General features: G+C 45.1%; 1 protein-coding gene across 1 annotated transcript; it reads right to left on the minus strand.

The window, feature by feature from the left end:
* Positions 1-1,134: 1,134 nt before the first annotated feature.
* TDRD5 (tudor domain containing 5) lies at positions 1,135-15,837 on the minus strand (the record flags this gene model as incomplete). The annotated part of the gene is made up of 12 exons (XM_082766045.1): positions 1,135-1,337; positions 2,143-2,359; positions 4,169-4,315; positions 6,052-6,213; positions 6,615-6,815; positions 7,755-7,821; positions 8,096-8,302; positions 9,203-9,423; positions 12,338-12,384; positions 13,454-13,852; positions 15,347-15,575; positions 15,670-15,837. 12 exons carry the CDS (start codon positions 15,835-15,837, stop codon positions 1,135-1,137), a joined length of 2,268 nt encoding a protein of 755 aa, XP_082622171.1.
* Between the last annotated feature and the right edge of the window lie 1,814 nt (positions 15,838-17,651).

The raw sequence follows: 17,651 nt of genomic DNA on the forward strand, positions 1-17,651 counted from the left end.
CTGTTAGGAGGCAAACACATCTGGTACAGCCCCGTGGACTTAACACAGGACCAGAAATGTCCGGCAACTTCTGGCACTCCCCGCAGGGTTGTACAGCTGCTGGGGGGGGACAACTCTCCCAGGCCTGAGCTGTACTGAGCCCTGCCCTGGGCAGTTTATTCCTCGAAAAGGAAGCCCCTGCCAGCCCCAAGAAGTGCCACAGCTCCCTTTCCTCTCCATGGCCTTCCACAAATGCTCTGCTTGCACGATGCCAGCGTGAGCCGTGCTCAGCCCCAGCACTGTGAACACCCTGCAGGACAACATGGTCCTGGGCTGAAGGTTGTCTTTGCATGAAAGCCACAAATGCTTTCGGAGGCCAGGCAGTCTCAGCATCTCCCTCCATCCCCAGGCATTACATGCAAAATATTACTCGTGCCGGACACCAATGATATTGTTATTGCTCTGTTAAAAATCACTGAAGACCCTGAAACAGAGAGGCCAGTCTAAAACAGCAGTCGTGACTGTAGAAGCCAACACATCCAGCTTCTCCTCTCACTGCCTTCTTCCTTACAGACCTCATTTGACATCTGTAAAATGGGATTCCTGAGGCTTCGTATTCGTGGCATCCTAATTCATCCCCAAGTCAACGTCCTTGTCTTAAGGAAGGAGGTTTCTTCTTGGAGGTTAGCGGCACTTCGACAGACAGAGGTGTGAGCTGGCGTACAACCACCCCTCCTAACAGCAAGGATTGTGCGAGAGCACCCACTGTGATAGAAACAAAACAAAACACAACCAACCCCCTGTACACACAATGCTAACCCCCCCATGCACCGAGTGAGGAATGTGTTTCCAGTTCCCCTCTCCTCACGTCAGCGGACAAAACAAAATGTGATACGGAGATGTTTTTCCAAGCCACTAAAGAGCAATAAAACAACATCAGCAATAAAGAGCAATAAAACAACACCAGCACAAGAAAAACAACCCGTTTCCCTGAAAGTAAATTAACATGCAGCACAGGCACTGGGCGCATCTGAGAAGATGTCAGACTCAAGTTTTTCAAAGGATTAAACGCTTCTGAATTAAGAGTGGCAGCACGGTGATGTCGTGCTGCTCCCCGCAGCCTTCCTCAGCAGCAGCTCCAGCTCTCCCCTCTTGTCACGGCTCCTTTCTCAGATTTGGGAGCCACTGGAAGTAGCCACGGGAAGTGGCCAAGCGCGCAGTAGCTGCCAGCACTGCAGACAGTGTGGTAGGAGGGACACAGAGTTTCCACGATGCCCCCTGGTCGTTCAGCCCGCTGGCACTGCACGGGGCCAGTGCGAGACTCCCCGGAAGGTCTTTGGTCTTCGTTTTCTCATCATCTGCAAAAGGAGGGAGACAAAAGAAAGATCCAGAGGGTAACTCTGAAGGACATCAGCTTAGACTGGAAAACCCATTTGCCTGGATGCTACTGAGGCATGGTGTGAGGATTTCCTACTGCACACCTCCTGAATGAGCCCTAAATACAGCACAGCCCGAGAGGCTCTCCCCCTATCCTCTCCTATTTCCCCTGAGGTGGGAAAGCAGACATGAAGTAAGTGGGCCCTATCTGGAGGACTGAGGCCTCCATTCCACACATCAAACAACTCAGTTTCAAGGAATGAACAGGCACTACCTTGGGCACATCGCTTAATTTAGCTTGTAAACTGGGCAGCTTTCACATGGGGGGATGTAAATTCTTTCATCATTTTGAAAATGAAAGGACATCCCATCTTGGATCTTATAAGGTTAAAAAAATGCTCTTCTCCATTACACCCGGGAGGGGATCCTCTTGTTATGAAACGAACATGGGGTAATACAGGGAGTGGAGAAGCAAAAACTTCACCATTAAAGGAAGTAAAAGTCCAGGAAAGACAAAATTAACAGAGAGAAACAACTCTCAATTCATTTGTTCCCATGAAACACTCAGAAATCCATCCTGCTGCACAAAGTTCAAGCCAAAGCATTGCATCCAGCCATTTATTATTGCTACTTCTCATCCCAAAGAAATGCCAACATTTCCATCTGGTCTAGCAAACAAACAGCACCAGTCCTGGGATACCTTACATCGCCTGCAAGACTCACAGCACAGTAAGAGATTGCTGAGCTTTCCTCTACCTTAATTCTTACTGACAAATCTATTCGTACTGTTACGGTTGTCCAGCATAAACGGTGCTGCCATAAGTAGAAGAGAAGGATGCAGAGCTTCGTGAAGCTCAGTCTTGCTGGAAAATCCTTCTACGTTATTAGGGTCATCTTGGCTCACGTCTGCTGGTTGCTTGGCATAGACAAAGGAGGTGTAAACGTCTCCCAGTGACTTGAAGACAACGGCAGGCTTTGAGGACTCTTCAAGAAGTTGAGGTGTCTGCAAGTGTATAAAAGAAAAAAAAAAAACAGCCCTCAGGAGAGGGTGTGATTAGTGCACACTTGGTTCATTAGCAGCCCTGATCTTTGTTATCCCTCAAAGTCCATTAACAAGTGGAATGTCAGCAACAGGATTTTTTTTTTAAATTACAGTTACTCACAAGCCTGGCCAAAGGGCAGCTCCTCCTACACAACAAGCTGAAAAGACTGACAGATTATTATGAGACACAAATCACCATGCCTGAGCAAAGAATTACAGCTGGTTCATCTCTCAGCAGCCCCACGCAGAACAAGTGACAGCAATTACAGAGGGAGTTTCTCCACAGGAGTGGGAACTGAGTCAGAGGAAGTTCCCCTGCATTTTGAGTTAAAAATGCCAATTAAACTTAAATTCCTGCGATGACCACCCATGTCTCTGTCACAAACTGGGAGTGGAGCCAGTGTTTCTATTACTGATTCAGCATGAAGGGGAAAAAATAGTGAAACAACAGACAAACAAGAGTGCAATTCATTGTGCCCAAATGTAGCTGCTCAGAGATTAGGTGCCTGCTCTTCCAGGTTTCTTCTGGTGTCAAGGCAGCAGAAGAAAGGCATCCACCTTCAGAAGAGGTCCATTGGTGAGAGTGTTCAGAGGCTTAGCCCAGACCAAAGTGATTTTTACACAAGTAAATTTAAGTGGTTTAAATTGGCTGCTCACAAGGCGACTGTGAGAAGCTCCTGGTGCACCAAGAAGAGCTACAAGGCTGGACAGCAGACGTTCAGAGCTGACAGGATAACAACACAATAATTTGAATGACAGGCATCACCAGAGTTCAATTAACCAGTTACTCAGTTTGATATCATCAGCCCACTGAAAACTCTTAGCTAACACGCAGTAAAAAACAATGTTAGAACAAGGAAAAAGAACAACATTAGAAGATAATCATCTCCTCTTGCCACCCACACTGCCCTTGTGGGGGGGCTGGCAGTGTCACCACCACTTCAGGGCAGAGCAGGAACAGTCATGGTCCAAGGGTGGATGATGCAAGTGTCTACTAGTACTGGAAAAAGAATGGAAGTAATTCAGAAAGAGGCTATTTACAAAAGAGACAAAAGACTTAGAGAGTGCTGTGAAGGGCAAGAAAGAAGTAAGGCAGTGTCTACGCTTCCTCCTGACTCCCACAGTTACCACCATCACCATTAAAAAAGGAAAGCATGAGCAGCAAAAATTAGAAATGGGGGAGTACCATCTGGTGATGCTGCAAATGCCAGAGTTCTGCAGGGGTGAAGAGATGAGGAGGATTCAGAGAAATGAAATCCTTCTGTTTGTCATCATAACCAGCTGACTGGAGCACGTTTTCACCTAATATGTACACGTAGGATTTAGTTTTCCATTCCACAGTCTTCCTTAAAAGATTTTCTTGTCACTTTTTCTAAAGCACTTAACAGAGATGACAGCCAAGGACAGACCATGTGCCTATGACTTCTATGATTCAGTGAGGAAATTCCTATGCTTCTAAACACACAGTTTGACATTTGCAGGGGAACGTTTAGGAGTGAAGAAGGGCCAGGTTTGATCCATGAGGTGCCGAAACTGTCAGTCGTGCATTTCACTTGCGTGTCAAGTTGTTGGGGAAGCTAGCGTATAATCAGTGGCATCAGAAACAAGAGCAAAAGGCAAATGTACAGCTCTGAGCTCATGCTAACAGCCAGTAGTTATTTCATTGCTAGCCACTTTAAAAAACATTAAAGCAATCAAAGCATTATTCAAATAGTCTAAAAGCTAAAACAACCTCCCCCTAACAGCAGCAGCTGTGAAAAATGCCCTTACCTTAGCTACTGCCATAAGCTCTGTGGGAGTTTCCTTTCTCTCTTCCTGTACAATTTCAGGGTCTTGATCTGTTGTTCCTTCAATGTTTACTTCATCTGGAAGTGGCTGCACATCTTCCCATTCCTCCTCAGTAGAGGAATGGCATTGCTACAGAGGAAGACAAAACAAGAACAGGCACAGCCAGCGTGGGCAGAAGAAAGCAGGCAGAAAATCCAAAGGGCAGCTTACTGAGCAAGCAGACGATGCCACTCTGACAGATTAACGGAGAGAAATGCAAAGGAGCCTTTTCTGCTCTGCTCAGAAGTTTTTAACGTTTCTTTCTGGAGAAGGTTTGGCAACTTGGAGAAAGAACATGCAAAGAAAGGCAATAATGTGATCAGGGAACTAGCTGTCACCCTAACTTCTTTCCACAACCACAAAATGTATTTCTTGAATAAAACTGTACTTGCAGAGGGACACCTCCCAGTTCTTGCAGCCTTTTGAGAAACCTCACCATGAAGACGTGGCCCATTCTAACAGAGCTGGTACAACAGTGTCCAACCATTTTGCATTTAAGGGGGGACTGGGGTGGGGGACGGGACAAAACTCCAACACTCGTGCCTTCCTCTAGTCCCCAAGTTGCCAGCCATGCCTGCCATTTACACACCATTACAGTTAACTAGTGAGCGTACTCCGATTTTTCCAATAATACCCCCCCACCTCACAAAAATAAAACAAAACAAAAAAAAAAAACAAACAAGAACACAGTAATCTCAGGTTTGCAGAGTCTTGATCACACTAATTTCTTCCAAAACTATGAATTACAACATTGGCTTCGGACCTTCAGTTCAGATGATATATCAAGTTTTTGGCAGTGGAAGACCATTAATAATCAAGATATACAACTTATGCACACAGACTTTGTCTGATAAATCAAAGTCTCCGTAAAATGACTGCTTTACAACTCACTAGCATTACACGAGGCTTTAGCAACACTTTCAGAGAAACAACATTGAAAAAAGTCCTGGAACAGGCCCACTATTGAGCACTCCCCTGAGCACTTCAACAACTGACATTTCCTTGAAAGGTGCTTTGGCCACTGCAGCAAGGTATGTCAAGAAGAAAAAAGAAAACCAAAACACCACAATACAAATAATGGGAAAGCAGAGAGTCTCCTGTAGAGAAACACTGTTTGGTTCTCATGGTACTACATTAGATTGCACTCAAGACCTGAGTTTTACCACCTGCTTAACCACTTTGTCCACCAGGTTCTCCGTTAAATATTAAAGGGCTCTCCTTTTTAATATGCTCTCAAATCAAAGGTGTACAGCAGTATCCAGATCTCGATATCATTCATCCTTAGAGTATTTTTTGAATTAAATCATAGCTGTGTACAACCCCAAAACACTCAGGATTGCAAATCACTTCCTTTTAGAGGAATCAAAACCCTTAACACAAAGAATACCGCTAGTTTTTCTGTTCCATTCCCACATTTGAATGATATCCTTAGTTGTTACACATCCTTTGCCAAACCCCAAAAAACAGGAGAAAAGCATCCCACTCCTTGGCTACGGGGTGTGCATAACAGGAAAGTGTTAAGCCAAACTGAGCTCAACTCATCTCAAGGATCAGGAACTGGTCTGAGTTCTTACAGGAGTCCATTCTTGCCGCCCAGGAGATCACAGAGGTCAGAAGAAACATTGACTAGACAGACTTCACAGAGTCTGCAAAGGGACCAGAGAACATGTTGCATTTCTGATCCGTTTGTAAATTTATTTTTTACATCATGGTGGTTCTGGAAAACAAACTCCCTGAAAAGCTGCATGATACGAATACACTACATGTCGACCAACCCCTGGAGCTGATTTCATCGAATGATGGCCATGCCCTAGCCAAGTGCCCACCTGGTCACACAGCTCATCCTCATCCAGCCTCAAGCTTGATGTTTCCTTGTCTGCATCCAGAAATTCCTGCTGCAAGCAAAAGTCTGGCTCCACCAGCTCAGCATCCTCCTGCTTAGCATTGGGTTGAGTATACAAGGCTGACAGATTCAGCTCCTTGAATCCCTGGTAACAAACAACAACCCCAATAGTAAAGAAAGCTATGTTGTAACTACCACCACCACAAAAAAAAATTAATTTCTAATACATTTTAAAAAGCATCACAGCAACCACAGGTTGGCGCCAAATTCTGGCGGAAATTGTCTTATTGCAAAAATCAACTCCCCCTGCCCTCCAGCAATAAAATTACTCAGCAGTGCTCCACTCCCCCCCAAAACTGGATATACTTATGCAAAAACACAATTACAGGAACCAATCCCACCAAACACTCATTCTGCATCTGCTGAATAAACAATACAAGCAACCCAACATGCAAGTTACAGCTTAAACTAAAGATCTTCCTGCAACAAGCACCCAGCTGACCCTCTCCTGCACTTCCTCTCAGCAGCCCACGTATCCCTCCTGACCTGGGAAGGAATGTTCTCTCCGCAGACGTCTGCATATCCCTGGTCCCTCAAGACACAGTGAAAGTAGACATCCTCCTCCGAGGATGTGTCACACAGGAAAAGATGCAAAATGCCGTCCACGTATTCATCCACAATGCCCACAAGTAGCTTTGAGACACACAGCTTCTGGAATTGGAGGGTTGCTGCACTGGTCCACGTACCCTCAAGAAGAAAAAAGAACATAAAGTTACTATAAAGAGACCAACAGCCATCACCTGAGACTTTCCCTTGCAGTCACGTCTCATAAAAGCAATTACTCTTGGTCAGGCTAGGGATAAACACAGGAAAGTCAGGCAAACAAGCTTTTTAGTGCTGAACGAAATCAAAGTACCCCAAAACCTGCAGTGCTAGTTACCCTGGGAATGTCTTTTTACCCCAAGTATTCATTTTCAAGCACAGTTCTGTGGCATTCACTAATGACTTTACCACAGATGTCAAAAATGCCATTGTGTAGGGCTCTTTTATGTATTCTAGTGGTTTTGTTGTTGTTGTTTTTGCTTTTTTTTTTTTTTTTTTGGTAAATTCATTGTACCACAGATTATGAAAGTTGACTGTTAAAAAGTTTTTAAGACACTGCTAAGCCTCAAAGCAATGAAAAATGTGAATCCTTAGCCCTCAAAAAAAAAAACGCAACCAAATAAAAAAACAGTGGACAGTTTTTTTTTAAATATTTTAAAACCACATAAGTTTCAACTCTGCTCACACTTTCCTTTGGAAAGATGGTGTTTCTCAGGCTTCTTGACCAAGAGTTTTCTCAGCGCAGGCTGGCTTTATTGATTGCACCAAACTCAAAGTTTGGTCACAGAAAAAAAAAAAAGATTAGAACAGGGCTGGAGGTACCAAGCATTCAGAAGGACCCTGAAGAACTACTGAAGGGGGAAGAAGTAAGTTGCTTAACGTAAGAAAGTCAGGGTGGAAGGGTGATTGCTTGCAGAGAGGCACAGTGATGCTCCACTGAACATTACAGCAGAATTGTTTCTGTTAATATCACAAGGACATGAAAAAAATCCAACTATTTGCCCTTAACAGGTGAAAAAGTCAACCTCTACCTGACAGTTCTCATGCATACATCAGTAAACAAAACTGCATGTGAAGACGCACCTCCATGGGTTTCACCCATGCCAAGGAACACGGGATGGCCTGAGCAGGGAGCTTCAAGTAGCACCACCTACAACATGAAACAGAGTCATGACCATTACAGCAAACAGAGCAAAAACAGGCGGACGAGCAGAACTTAACCCTCTTGTGGGTTTTAAAATTAACTTAGGAATAGAGAGGTACTTATTGGGTTTTCCACTTATGAACAAAAACCTACAGTAGCTTTAGACAACACTCCATATCCAGAGAACAGGAACAGTAGGAACAGCAGTAACAACTGGCCCCTTATACCCTTCCAACCTCAAACATTCTGTGGTTCTGTCAACCATATTTCGTTTACTTACTTGAGGAACCTCAGCCAAGACTTTCGGACAATGCTTATGTTTCCATAGTCTGGGTAGAACACCTCCACTTCCTGCTCACTGACGACACGGTGGATGACAACCCGGTACCACCATTTCGAGATCATTACGCAGCAAAGCTGTCCAGGCTGCACTGAAGACTCAGGCATGATATAACGATCAGAAACAAGTTTATTTGAATAACAGCGTCTGCAAAACATCATAATGAGAGACTGTGCTTGGTAGGATGCAGGAGATGAACAAGGAGAAATACAGAGTGTTTCAGAAGAATCTTCATTTCTCAAAGTCCCAACGACACAAATTTTCAGGAGTTGTTTTGGTGGATGCTTTACATCTCTGCTCTGCTGAACTTAAACTGAAATGACAATAGGAAATGCAAACTCAAACGCTAACATTTGAGTGTTCTTCCTGGGGTCCAATGAAAAGTGAACTCATCAGAGGCTAAATACAGTCAGTCTAGTCATTAACTTTAAATATTACCTTGACACATCACTTTTTTTTGTTTGTTTTGTTTTTATAAACCAGTTTCTGGAATATAGGCTACACCTATAGTATTTGTCTTCAGAGTCTGTAACTACACTTACATGTGCCCGTGGACAGAAGCACTTACTTCGGCACACAATAGGAATTGTAGCATGGCTGTGGTGGAACAGAATCCCAAATGCACAATGTAACTGACCCAAAGTCACTGATGGGGTTTTGCTTTCACATGTAGATAACGACAAAGGCCTCTTACCCATTGCTTTTTGGTTAAATGTTAGAGATCAATGTAAAAGCCTTAACTGAGCTCATTAATAGTAGTAGCACAGAACATATGGAGGTGCAAAGGAAGACAAAAGTTCCCTTTCGTTTCCTTTCCAGTCTTTTAAAGTTTAGAACTGTCTGGGACACAGCAACGCAACCGTGAATTGTTATTAACCACATCATCTGCTTGCTAGCTAGCAGGAATGGGTAAGCATTATGAACACATTTCAGTACAATACAGGCACCTCCACTTCTTGTTATCAAACCAGCTGTGACCGTACCTGCCCCGTCCCCTCAGCACAAACACACACACCCCAGGCAGCAGCACTATCAAAAGGTTCACACCTCATCTCCATCATCAGCTGCTGCAGCTTATCAGATGTTTCCCTGCTGCAGATGCGGATGTAGAACTGGCTGGGAGAGACGATGAATTCCACAAAGACTCCCACCAGGCACCTGCTCTCAAGTGGTGGCAAACTGCAAAGGCTTCGGTCCTCAACAGCGTCTGGAGGGATTTCTGGCGTCACCATCATCTCGTCTAGCAGGGACTGCTCCAAATCTTGAGGCTACAAAGGGGTAAGAGGAAAGTGGTACTAAGATGTCTCTTCACGCACTGAACACACATGAACGACCTTCCCATTTAGGTTCAAAATACAGCTCTGCTTTCCTGGGAATTGCTGAGTATCAGCAAATCCCAAGTTGTACAAACTTGGATTAAAACTTCCACTGCAATGGGAACGTTTTCACATTTTCACACTCGCTCTCTTTCCCTTCCTTCCTTCTTCCCTCCCTCTAGAGGAAAAACAGTGGTGTATACCTTGCTTGTATTCCTACAGAGAATAAAGGAGAGGAATTGAAGTCATGTCCCCTATTTAGACAATGTTAAATGGCTGCTGCTAAAAAAAACAACCACCAACTCTGTTGAATTTTATCCAAAGGATGCTATTTCTATGCCCCAGGACAATGAAAGTACATGACTGAGCCAGCAAAACTATTTGAAAATGATTCAAGCAACAGAAGGCACAACACATCTCATTTTCACACTAGAGCTACTTCCCAAGGGCAAAAACAAACAAAACCTACAAATTCTGTTCCTTTCTCACTCTGGACAAATTTGCTAGCACAGCTTATGCTTTTTGCATCATTCTTTAACTGTTGCGTGCTGAGAAGATTATTTCACTTGAACTAGTGTGGAGGGGAATCTTAATCGTACATATGCTACTTTCACTGCCTCAAGAGCTTTCTTTCAGGGCAATGAACAGCGTGCCTCCAAAGATCAGAAGTCAAAACAATTTCGTTTTTACTCACAATGAATATGCTACAAGTTAATGCTGCATTACACATCAGGCCATGTATGGGAAATGTGTCTTCCTGCACAGATACCTTCACTTATCTGCCTAATTCAACTGCAAATAGTGTTTGTAACAACACTTTTAAGTCTCTTCTAAGCATTTTTTCAAGGAGGGAGGAATCTTTGCTTCTGCAGACTGAGTCATGGCTAACGCCCTTGAAATTTTTTAATTAAAATTTTGAGTAAAACATTGAGCTAAACATTGAGTTAACATTTTTAAATTAAAGAGTAGCTGAGGGAATTCTTGCCTGAGCAGCACGACCTCTAAAAAAAAATCCACACTTCATGGAGTTCCTCTAAGAAGTGCCTGTGAGCACTGCCATTTCCAAGGAACAGTTTCGCTCCCAGAGTGCTCTTATCACCCTGGTAAGGGCACGCATGATCTTTACCATCTAGTTCACGCACTGGTAGCAACAACATTTTGGCGAGGACAGAAAACACGTACTTGAGAACAGGTTTGCAGAATAAGCAACAACAACAACAAAAAAAAGACACTGTAAAAACAACACTTGCAGTATCTCGTGGTCTGCAAGACTGGCTAACTCCTTTCGCTGGGACGGACTGGCAGCTGCCACAGCGGTGTGAACGACACCTTTCCTTCTGCTCGGGGTGAGAAAAGCTGCTGAGAGCAGCAGCTCTGCACACTTTCCCCTTCTTAAGGCCAAAGGGATTGACTGAGCCTGTGTCCCTCATTCGTCCCTTACAAGGCTTCCATTATTAGTTCCTCGTGATAGGATATTTGGATACCTTGCAGCAGGGCAGGGATCAGGTCACTTCTTTCCCCTCTACCTTGCAGCACCCTGATGAAAAAGCGTTCGTTGCACATACCAGCCAGCACATTCCAAGCAGCTTTCCTCCCCTTCAGGGCCTTTCTAAAACAAAATAGCAAGCTCGGCATTTCATGAGGAATAGTAGCTGTACAAGCATCTTTCAAGACCTACCCTGCTTGGGTCTTTAAACAGATTCCCACTGTGATACAATGGAACAAAAACCTAACTTGAGGTCAAGGTTACCAGGACCCTTTTTTGCCCTTCAGGAAGAGCAGGCAGGCTTTGCTTGAATTAGGGGAATTGCTGGTGACTTCATCACACCAAACCAAATTTCCGTAAACGATCAGGGCTGACTGCCAGAGGGCACGTTTTATGAACTGCCACGCAAAGTAAAACTCGGTCACAGGCTTCCAAGTTTACAATCACACAAAACACTGAAGTCAGGAAGAATTCCTGGGACTCTTTCCTGCCAGCGCACTCCAATCCTCCGGTTGCATACAGCCACAAGAAGAGTTTGGCAGAGGGAATAACTCACTGCAGGAGGATTTTCTGGAGAAAGGGAAGGCCTGAAGTGGCTCAGAAGAGGACAAAAAACAAACAAACAAACAACAAAACAAAACAGAGGGGGACAAACAAATTCACCTAAACAGGTTTGGCAAATTCAGAGCCTCTTAACTGTTCCTCTCCATCTCCTTGTAGGAAATACACTGCTAAATTCAAAACCCTCAAAATCCAATGAGGAAGATCAGGAATGGCTATAACTAGACGGTGAACAAAGCATTACTGGTTTCCTTCAGTAAGAGATTTAAGGCACACAAAAAGCCCCAAATCATGCATACCAGGCCCCACCATTCAATCTACAGAGGAACAGGCACTCCCCTGCTCCCAACCACAGGCTGCCCCTAACCACCAGGACCAAGCTCATGCCCTCAGCAAGGGTCAGCTTCAGACACAGGTATGCTGCTGTAGCAAGGAAAAACACGAGCAAGGTCCCTTTCAAAGCACAGCATAAACTGGAAAAATACTTCAACCTTTTATGTCCCTGCAGATAACGTTTTTGCTCACTAGAACAAGCCCGCAGGAATCAAAGTCTCCAAGATCCATTGTCCAGATCTCCTCTCTTAAAGGCTAACATGACTGAACAAGACACAAACCCTGCCTACAGCAGCCGAGGAAGTTTCACAGAGCTGGTCTTCAGGTTACTAAAAAGTGCAATTACAGATAAATGCACCAAAAGGCATCACCACTAGTATCAGGGAGCAAAATGATGCTTAGCTGATCTTGGATGATCTGTAACATAGACCTGGAGACCAGCGGAAGACCTTGGTTTGGATGGTATATACATGTATAGCTACATACCTGCTTAATGTGAATCTTACCACCTCCAGATTCACCTAAAACAGGTACTAAAATTTTTGGAAGCAGCAATGACTCAACAAGGCAATCTCAACAGAAACAAAAGTACTAGAAGAGCATCTATCCTGAGATTCAGACACAAAGAAGCTACAGGTGGATCATCCAACTGCTTACTTGTTTTAGGTGACCATCAAAGTGTACTGCTTGTGTTTCCAGTGGCTCTGGCTTTTCTTCTGCTGTCTCATGGAAGCTCTCTGTTTCACAGCTGGTTTCTGTCTCACAGCTGGATTCCAAGGGAGGCATCTCAACTGCAGAGGCTGCAGCAAAGACAGTAACTTGTACGTTATTCTTTCTTGGACCGATGCAGAGCTACGTATTAAGCAGAAAGACAAAACATCTGAAAATGAAAGAAAGCACAGGTAGCATTTTCCTGATCTCTGGACCATTCACAGTCACCACATTCATGTATATGCACTAGAGAGATATCATTCACTGTACTGATACATTTTAAAATAACTTCTGCTGGCAAGCATGCTAAGGGTTGAGCTAATTCCTAGAATGATGCAAAAATGAATTCTCCCCAGACAAGTTGGGAATTTGGCCAAAACTGTATGGGATTTTCTGCCCTCTCTCATAGCTGTTATGGTATCACTGAGGACACCTGCAGTCTCTTCCGTAGAAAATCATAGCTGAGCCTTTCAGACTAGCACTGCTAGATTTTCAGTCTCAAAAAATGCATTGGAAAGGCTCTACTAGCCTGTGGAGCAGACATTCAAGAGATTCCTACAGTTTTGTTATCTGTTGCCTGGAATGACTAGAAATTCATCCCATGCACACTTTCAGAAAGTCCACATGCTGAAGCATCTCAGCATCCTTTCTTTCACCTGGCACCAAAAACCAGTAGCAACCTGTAGAAATCTTCCAGTAAAGGTCTCTGATACTGAGACAACTCCCTTGTAACAACTATTTCTGCAGCACCCCACAGTCCTTCTGTACTAAGCTGTACAGGAACCGGGACTACTACTGCAACTAGAAATGCAGCAACATCTAGCTGAGACATGGCTGCTTGGCCATGGTGCTTACGAGAGCTACATTTCAAGTTAAATAACACAGCCTCACCTTGTGGCATCTTTTCCTGCTCTGTGTCACTTGATGAGCTCTCCTTGAGGGTTAACAAGGAACCTCCTCTTGTCTGCTTAACCACAATGATATCTGACACGCTTCTGAGGACTTCAAACATGGAGAGAAACCCATACTGCGTGTACTGAAACGTTCGCCCAAAGCGTCTGGAGTATGCATTATTGAAGTCCAAGAGCAGAAGCGGTGAGGAACTCAGCAGCTCCTGGAGCTCCTTCTTCACTGCTGCTGGCAGAGTGGGAGTCCTGCCCCTTAGAGAGAAACTCTGCTGCTTCCTGAAGGCAGATGCACTTGCCTTCTTAGCAGCACTCCGTGCCTTACTGCTTATTCTCTGTTTGGCAATCAGTTTGGAAATCTCTTTGGTGGTCTCATCTGCAATAGCTACAACAGGAAAAAAAAAAAAAAAAAAAAAAAAAGCTATTAGAACCACTAAAACAGTAAACCATTAAAAGCTCAAAATAGGCAAAGTGCTTTTTTCCACTTTTCTCTCCTTTCCACCACCAGCTTTTTCAGAGACAGATACCTGTTTCAAAAGCAATCACACTAAATCATGGCTGGCTTCCAGCATGACAAACACTTCTCTTTTCTTTTTGCAAACTGGGCTGAATCATATTTAACAACCAACGGTCATCCTGAACCCTCAACCCTTTAAATCCAGATCCAAGGTAGGGTGATCAAACACTTGTGTACAGGATCACAAGAGGAAAGGGCTATGGGTTTTGCTGGTAAAACAGTAAATAATTTGCTACTCCCCTTAGCAGAATTAAGTAAGGCTTCACCATAGCCTAAGAGCATCAGGATGTCGATGGACTTAAGTGTCATTTTTGAAAGGGCCTACAAACGAAACAAGAAAACTAACGCAACCAAAAACCTAAGCTTCTCTGACCACTTTACAAAACTAAAAGGTGCTACCAGTGACACTTGAGAAAGAACTGTGTTTGTGCAGCTGTCCTTCAAGTTCATCATCAATTCTTACTCTCAGCTAGAGGCAAAAGTGTTGGAATCACACCATAAAGCGGGTTGGAAAGCACCTCTGGAGGCCACGTGGTCCAAGCTCCACAACTCAAAGCAGGACCGATACCAGACCTTCATCCACTGCTTTTCTGTGCTCTGCCACTCAGCCAGATAACAGCAAACAGCTGAAACAGAAGGGATCCCTGGATAGGGAGCCTGCAAAGCATCCCAGACAATGCCAAAGTGTCTCGTATAGCCCTCAGCACCTGCAGAAGCAGGCAGTTATAGCCTGGTTTTGGCTGGGCTCCCTGTGACAGAGTAGACACCCATCCAGGCAAGGCCTCCCTTGAGAGCAGCCCAGATGCTCCCCATGCCTTTTAACAGCCTTCTCCTGTTTTGTAGGGCTCTACAAAAATATCATTTCACTCCTCCCAATCAACTTTTTACACCTACAGCTATTTCCATAGCTCCTCCCCAAAGCTAAGGAAAATCAGAAGTCTTCTTTAATACAAACTAAGCTTCCCTCCCTTAGGGCCAGGAAAGGAAACGTTTACAGCTTGGCCCAATATGCCTTACCCCTGATTATGTTCCTGCTGAAGCCTGCGTTTATGGGAAAAGTGGAGCTTAACAGTTCTGGTGCACCCACAAGAGACAAAACTGAATTAAGTGCAGAACGTAAAATGTACAAAAATTAGAAACATATGGGTTTTTTCAAGAGGAAGGCGCAGAAAAACATTACAAAGTTGATTGAGATCTAGGAAAAAAACATCAAAGACGAGGAACAAAACAGCTACATGAGGAATAGTAACAGAGATGGAACCCAGAGCTCTGGGAATGCACCCAGCAAACCCTCAGTATTTTGGGGCATCGCCTCCTCCCAGCACACGGTGCCGAACACCCTGCGAGGAAAGGAAGCCTCACCTTTGAGGACAACGCTGCCCTTGCCGTTGGGACAGACTCTGACAACTTTGGGCATCTCTGCCACCAGCTCCATGGTAGATTGGAAGCCCAGGTCGCGCAGGGGGAGAGGCCTGCCCACCATGGCCGCGTACTCCTGCTCCAGCTGCTCGGGGCTCAAGCCCTGCTTGGCAGCCATCAGCAGCGACCTCACCTCCTTCTGCAGCACCTCCATGAGCCACCCCTGCTCGCACTGGAAGGGGAGACAAAAACAAGCAGAAAACGCCTCGCACCACGGGGACAGCGGCTGCCCAAAGGCAGGAAAGAGCCTTTTTTAACCACCTCACACCCGCGGGGCGGCGATGCAGGCTCCGCTCCTTCTGCCCGCTCCACCACCCCTGCCCACCCCACGACGCCTCCGCCGCCTCGCCCCCACTGCGCCTGCGCGCTCCCCTTCCCGCCCTTCGGCGGCGCGAGGGCGGGGCCGCGCTGGGCTGAGGGGCAGCGGCCGCCATTTTCCTCGGCGCCGCTCTGCGTGCGGGGGTGTCCCTCCCTCAACCTCCGCCAGGAGGAGCGGAGGGGTTAGGTGCGCCTGGCTTCTGACAGGAAAAGTCAGAGCCGCGGACTAAAAAGTTCCAATTTCTTGAAGAAAACAATATTTAAACCCTAATAACAATATTATTAAGGGTGGCCTTGCATGTTTTAGTCCCGTGTGAGAGGAGAATCTGTGGTGGAATGCCTTTCCCAAGGCCAACACATCATAAATTGTATTGCAATAGCTGTTTTCAAGGTTACTTAAGAAACTCGCTTGAGGATCTGGTTGATTTCCACACAGGGATATATTTCAGGGTGACAACGGGGACTAAAAATAGAGGTTTCAGGATAATACTCTGCAAACCCACCTCAGCACATGCCCTCAAAGCACCTCCTCGGTCCTGAGGTAGCACCCCAAGGTGCCCCACAGGGACTGAGGATTTAGGAGTCATTGGCTGAAAGAACGTCAGACACAACCAGAAAGCTGCAGGGCTTTTGAAGATTTAAAGAGCCTTGTGGAGCTTTTGGAATTAAATGGACCAGAGTTAGTGCTGCCTGGCCAAAACCAAGCTTGAAACATTGTTCACTGCTACTTAAACCACCTGCACTTCCAGCAGCTGAAGACTGTCTCCACCTCTCTGAGTGTTAAAGTAAACCAAGTCTCTGGAGCATCTCCAAAGCAAATACAGGCAGTATGAATTTATTAATTACAGCCTATTTACACCCAACTTTTCTCACCATCCATTAGCCCTCCACATTCATCACTCCCCCAGTGAGCTGCTGATGAGGCATGAAGCGTGACAGAGCAGAGAAAGCGACGAGCTGGCACTCCTGCCATCCCTGCCTCTAATATCCTGACTCTGGGCAGGCCAAAAGCCTCCAATAAGACAGGAATCTGTGAAAAAACAAGAGCAGCACCTCCCCGACTGTCTTCCCTGCTCCCTCCAGCAGCTCCTCCGCATAACACACCTCCCTGCCAGAAGTCAAGTGGGAAGCCCTGGGCTCAGCACTGCCTGCCTGACTGGGAAGTCACGGCTTTTATGTTCCTGCCTTGTCTTGCTGTAGTGTGATTTCCAGTCAGGTGCTGATTTCTTTAATACAGTCAGTGACATAGTGTGATCTGTAGCACTTTAGAAGCGTTTCTTGCAAAGGTTTCCACAGATGCCACCACAGCCTGTGCTGTGTGGCAGCTCTCTCTGACAGAAAAAGCTCCCATGTTTGTGCTGCCTCACTCCTGCTGTGGAAAACTATGGAGGCATTTTACACACAAGCTTTTCTGGCCATTTAGAAGAAAGATTCATTCTTATCCTAGCAATGACTTCCCTGCTTTTCACCCATTCTGGAAAGTTTGGGGCTGAACTGGGAACAGCTAGTTTAGCTCCCTGCTAAAAGGTGCAGTGACCCAAGAGAAATTTTGCAGTCAATATCGCACCACTTTCACACCACTTTTTCGCACCACAAAAAACGGCCAGGTTTTTTAAGGAACAGACCTAATAGCATGAGATGCTATTCACCTAGCTGTTCTCAGCAACAGCCCTCCCAAACACTCAGATAAGACACAGATCTTGCCAGTATGTTTTTTTTTGTTTGTTTGTTTGTTTGTTTTTTTTACCCTGGTGTTTATTGTACATCTCACAGTCACATCTCAGGTCTTCAGAGTCAAATATCTGCCAGTTACTTTTAGGTTGCTTTTCAACAACTTTGTAAAAACCATCTGCTACAAATCATGAGGGCTTTTGATCATATTTGATTTCCAAGGGCAGGAAAATACAAACAGAAAGCTCCCCTGGAGTCC

The sequence above is a fragment of the Aythya marila genome (genome assembly GCF_965140915.1).
Source record: "Aythya marila genome assembly, chromosome: 8".
NCBI lineage: Eukaryota > Metazoa > Chordata > Aves > Anseriformes > Anatidae > Aythya > Aythya marila.